This window comes from Clupea harengus, chromosome 8, assembly GCF_900700415.2.
Source record: "Clupea harengus chromosome 8, Ch_v2.0.2, whole genome shotgun sequence".
Classification (NCBI taxonomy): domain Eukaryota; kingdom Metazoa; phylum Chordata; class Actinopteri; order Clupeiformes; family Clupeidae; genus Clupea; species Clupea harengus.
The window spans coordinates 29,275,457-29,281,233 of record NC_045159.1 but is presented as its reverse complement, the minus strand read 5'-3'; the positions used below and the strand labels follow the sequence as shown (position 1 = coordinate 29,281,233).

At 43.1% G+C, this 5,777-nt stretch overlaps 1 protein-coding gene across 3 annotated transcripts in view; it reads right to left on the bottom strand.

Annotated features, from left to right (window-relative positions):
* alcama (activated leukocyte cell adhesion molecule a) overlaps nt 1–5,777 on the bottom strand; it is a 46,574-nt gene continuing 40,797 nt past the window's right edge. For 2 of the 3 annotated variants that reach the window (XM_031572647.2, XM_031572649.2), the window contains exons 12-16: nt 4,843–4,972; nt 3,889–3,915; nt 2,212–2,323; nt 1,840–1,946; nt 1–1,694 (exon numbers count right to left, since the gene is read on the bottom strand). In XM_031572647.2, the coding sequence (XP_031428507.1) occupies nt 1,862–1,946; nt 2,212–2,323; nt 3,889–3,915; nt 4,843–4,972 (354 nt within the window). In that variant the 3' untranslated portion in view covers nt 1–1,694; nt 1,840–1,861. The remainder of the gene's footprint in view (nt 1,695–1,839; nt 1,947–2,211; nt 2,324–3,888; nt 3,916–4,842; nt 4,973–5,777) is intronic. The other variant, XM_031572648.2, reaches the window with a different exon arrangement.

Genomic DNA, 5,777 nt, shown 5'->3' with positions numbered 1-5,777 from the left:
TTGAGTTTGTGTCATTTTCTTCCAAATGTACACTTTATTCTCAACAAAAGTACAAAAACAAAATGTTGTATTTACAATACTTGTATGGCCATCTCTTAACCCTCTTTGGTTTCACTGCTGACCTGATGGATGTGAAGTAATGTAATTATAAACTGCAGTACCTAAACACAAGTGATTCTTTAAGGGCTTCATACAAACAAGTAAGAGGCAAACAAATAGCAATCTCTCTCATCAGTACTCTCTCTTTAGTGTCTTCAGTCCAGCAGTTACATGCTGTCAGTACTCGATGTCTTACATATTGATGTGACTAACATTAAATTGAAGTCAATATTCCTACCCAATCATTAGGCTAACGTAGAGCTAACTCTGCATCTCACACTGTATAAATAGCAAAACACAACTTAAAATAACATATATACATAGTTCTCAAACCACAGACACGATGCAGTGGCTCTGCAACTACAGTATGGCACACAAAACAAAAATTGCCAGAGATAAAAGGGGGTGAAATGTGTTAACATATCTAAGTGATGAAGTGTTGTGTCTTGTGATCTGACAAAGAAAGAAAGAAAGAAAAGAAAGAAAACACCGGTGCCATGAAACAAGGCGTGGAGATCTTCCCCGAGAGCATATGAGGGAAAGAGGCTTTTGCACATTCAATAAGGTTTCACATTAAGTGTCCAATCGTTTTCTTTAAATATGTATAAAGCATCAACTACTGACATTTACACTCTAGTATCCCAGCACACAACAAAAAGGTAGTTCTCACTTAAGGCCGAAGTAAATAGGACATGCTAACCTCTGACCTCTGACCTCTGGCATAGAATAAAGGGAGGCTAGAAGGTCGTCCCTGTGGAGGCGGAGCCAAACATTTTAAAGGCCAACTGCCAAACTCTCTTCAGCTGTATAATGGCTCATTAGAAGAACTTTCAAGCTAAGGATATCAATAGTCTGGACAGTGCTACCAGTTAACAGGTGAGCAAAGAGGTGTATGATGATGCTGGAACCCAATTAAGGTAATACACAAGCCACATTGCAAGGCTAGTGCTTATTATTATTTTGCTCTTTATGTGACTTTCTTTAACAAAGTGTAAAAAAAAAAAAAAAAAATGAAGGTACTGCTGTGAAAAAGCCATCAAATCAAATCAAAACACTTGAAAGGTAACCTACAGAAAAACAAAGTGTAACAGCAGTGAAGACTTCAGGCCTCTAGGGCCAATCAACCCTCAGAATAATAATCCCTACGGTGACCCCGAGGTTGGCAGGTCCCAGATGATACAACATTCCTAATCTCAAAAACATGGTGGCATATGCTGATGAACTGCAGCTATTTACAAAGGCCTGAAAACATGGACCGGGAACTTTACAACTTTACCGCGAACTTTACATTTTCTACCAAGAAAAGCAATTGCAGAGCCCACCCAACCAGCAATATGTTTCTGGGGGAATGATCGGTCAGCAGGAACACAGGGGGAAACGTAAAGAGCAGTCTTCAGTGCAGGTGAGATACAAAACACAAATGACATCAGTCAGACATGTCTGGAGGAGATTTTTTGTAGGAATCCATTCGTCTGGACTTGGAGAGTATTCTGCAATACGTGCTGCATATGAGAAGTCTGATGAGGGCTTTCAGACATCATTCAGATGGCGTTACAACAGGTTCAGTGTGACAAGGCCTTGCAACTGCTCCTTCCCTAGGGACAGAAAAAGAGACAATCAATGAAGTATTATGACTGATGCATTGAACACATCCATTCCAGTCCTGATTATTAGTATGTGCTTGTGAAGAGCAAGCAGACGGGGGGACGGGGGGGGGGGGCGGGGGTGAGCAGGACGTACCTCCTGTGTGCCTCTGATAGCTCTACACCTCTGGTTTGTGGTTCTCCAGCTTCTTCTCCTCCTCAGAAGTACCCATCTCCTTCTCTCGGGTCTTCCAGCTGCCTTGCCTGGACAAACATTGGGAAAGAAAGATTAGTTTAGGATTTGTCATCTGAAAGAGGAGAAGGAACAACCTGGTGCCTGATGTCGCCAAATATACTCCTCAGCAAGACAGCAAGATGGACTACCATTCCTCCTGAACAATCCCCCCATATCTAACTTCACCATTCCTCCTGAACAATCCCCCATATCTAACTTCATCATTTCACCATCTTCTGATATGAGACCAAAGAGAACCTAAAAAGCAAGATGTCTGACTATAGTTCTTCCCACCTGGAGTTCTTCATGTAGAGCCAGTAGATGAGACCCACGATGGCAGCGGCCAAGATAAGCCCAACCACGATGCCAACGATGAGCTTGGCCTGGTCGTTGCCGGTGGATCTGTCTGGAGCAACAACAACACAAAAGAGGAGGGATTGGTTGCACTTCGTCAGAACGAACCTTAACATGCTGCTACCTGGATGAAACTAAAGCTACAAAAACAAAAGTTGTAAAAATACCAGCAAACAGAACTGAATGGGGCCAAGGATCAAAGCGACTTCGGGTATTTAGAGAAGCGCTATATAAGATTGAATTGATTGATTGATTGATTGATTGACAAGCTAGAGATCCAAAATGGGACCAAAGAATTACATTCATATTATAAAGGTCAAACAGTATGAATGTATTATCATCTGCAGTTCTGTAAACCCATGGTGCTGTAGATGTGTGTGTGTGCGTGTGCGTGTGCGTGCGCGTGCGTGTGCGCGTGCGTGCGTATGTGTGCGTGCGTATGTGTGTGTGTATGTGTGCGTGCGTATGTGTGTATGTATGTGTGTGTGTGTGTGTGTGTGTGCCCCATGGTGCTTAGCCCCCTGACTGTAAAGGAAATAAATGCTTCGTGAAATAAGACTGGTCTGTGGACAGCAGACAGATGAAGGGTGATGGGGAGATCAAATGAGACGTGATGTTGGGCTGCTTGACACCTGAGCTCAGTGTGGGCCTCCTACACCCCCTCTCAGCCAGCAGAAGACAGGTTTACAATATTTATTGGAGTACATCACACTGTGGGCCCTAATTTGATGGGAGCGCCAGAAAGAATGGCATCGTATAAGGCTCTTTTTAATACTAGGGCACATTCAACGCCTTTGATGGCGGAGCGCTGTTCATTTTGGAGTGTCTGATCAAAAAGGTTGGCATTGCATGACAATTGTTTTGAGGAAGGCGTTCTTCTGCCACATCCTTCTTTGAAATGTAACCTGTAATCTTGGTTTTAAATGTCTGCCAGGCGCATCTAATCTAATTTTTTTTAAATGGCTACGTACACCACACACCACACTGACAGAGATTAAAATAATCCAGTAGCCTATCATTCATCGGGGGCCTTAATGCACAACAATTTCTCTGTCTTCAAATGGGATAATTCCGTAATATATTTGTTTAGTTTTTTCACTTTTCATTCCATATGTGTTGTCACCTGATAGTTTCCTAGTATGAATCTTTTCTTGGCGTATATCTGCCGTTTGGAATGATTCCCTTTGCTCTGGGTGTGAAATATCACTACTTCCCTGGCGTCTCCTGAGAGTGATTACATCATGGAGTTCCATCACTCCATTTAAAGAATGGTCAAATCTTTTCTCTGGCTCGTTTCTCAGTTGGAATATATTTAAAATAAGCACTGATGTTGGACTTGGTTGACTGGCTCAAAAGAGACACGAATTCAACGCCACACCCACACATGAATATGCTGTTTCACCTGTCCCACAAAGTCTCCCCTCTATGCTATCATCCTATCAGCGCACACATGCAATTCTTCTTGACTCCTCCCCCTGAGGTGACATCATGTGATTGACATCTCGTCATGACGCCACACACGTAGCTCACAGCTCATTGCTCTATGAAATTAGGCCCCCGTATCTCATCAGTGCAAGTTCATGTCAACTGTCAATTTACAGAATGGTGAGTTCTTACCTCCTTCTGGCACTTCCTCCACAATAACTGAAATTAGATATGAAATGAAATTAACTTCCTGGGACCGTAGAATAGACACACAACTTGTGTCGACATGTCTTCAAAAAACATGTCCAATTCACTGTATTTTAAAAGGCCCCACCCCCATCCACCCATGGTTTAGAGGAAGAAGAGTTAGTGCGAAGAAACGTGCCGTGGGCGGAGAAGTCACACTTTTTACTGGTGTAAGATTTGAAGAGGTGAGGAGAGAAGTCCAGCATGCAAATTAGATGAGAGCAGGGAAGCAGCCCAGCACCCCAAGAAACACAACAAAATAAACAAACAAACAAACAAACAAATAAATAAATAAATAAACACCACAACAAACAGATGAGGGGGAAACAGTTCTCATACCAAATTACACATTTGAATGTCTGCTGTTTGGTCAGCCTTTAATCTCTCTCTCTCTCTCTCTCTCTCTCTCTCTCTCTCTCTCTCTCTCTCTCTCTCTCTCTCTCACACAGACACACACACACACAGACAGACAGACACACACACACACACACACAAACACACAGACCCACACACACACAGACAGAAACACACATTTCTCACATTTGCACACTCATCTTTCACATGAACACACACACAGCCCCACGCCTCTTACATGCACTACTCTCTCACTCTCTCGCACACACACCTCAAAGACATCCAGCAACACACTTTCACCCAAATAAACCCAAAACAAATGAATAGTCAATTAGTATTAAGCAAAAAACGGTCATTAATCTGACATAAAACATGCTTGAAGTAATAGCCCTTCTTCTACAAAAAAAAAAACCCTTGTCAGTGAAGCTCAGCCATGATGGAAAAAGCTCTTCCAGTGTTATGAGTAAACAGCCCCTGAGGGCCCGGGGAGCGGCAGGTTAGTGGTGCTGAGAGCCCCAAGGCGTGGGGAGGGCCCACTGCACTCACCAGATGGCACATATATAGCCCTGGAGTCCTCTCCCAGGCTGTTTGTCACTGTACACAGAACAGTCAGATTCTTGCTTGGCACCACGGTGATTCGGTGAATAACCTGTCCCTGGTTGTAGGAGCTTTTTTCCTGAGAACGAACACAGACAGACAGAGAGAGGAGACAGATTGTAATGAATCTGAGCACTAGTAAGCACACTAAAAAGCCCCATGTCATAACATGTCCACATATAAATGCGTCCATATTCCCCAGAGTACATCTGTCCACTAGGGGGTGCTGCATCCCCATTCATGTGTGCCCTTTGCTGTTGCCATGACACGAGCCTGCCAGCCACACCTACTGGGGAATGGAAAACACTCCTCCAGGCAACACACTCACCGGGCTTGATGAGCCAAGCGGAAATAATTACTCACCGATTACAACACACGCCAAAAGCACCTCAGAGTCCAGAAACTCAATTCTTCCTGTAACTGCATTCATTACAGGAAGCACAACATACCAATCAATCCCATTCTGTTGCCACCTTGTCTACAACATTAAAACAAAAAGAACCCAAATCTCTGAGGCCTTATTTCTATTTTGTCCCAACAGCCAAAAGAAGTCAAACACATTGGCTAAACTATGCCAATAGGAACAAACTAGTGTATTTGAAATGTGAAATAAATGAATTACTCTACTGAAACACTGTTCCTTCGGTACAACACGTGGAAACAGAGGCTCAAAGATACACATCTGACACTGGGCCAATTGGAAAACCAATCTATCAGGAACCAATCTATCAACTAATTGGTGATCTGCCTGAAGGACTGCCAAGCAGTATTCTAAGGGTGTGTCAGGATGAAAATTGTGTCTTCAATTGTGCTCTTTTTATATTTGAGTAGAAAGACAAAACCTTCCTGCTAACTACAGTATTCAGGAAACAGATATTACCCAG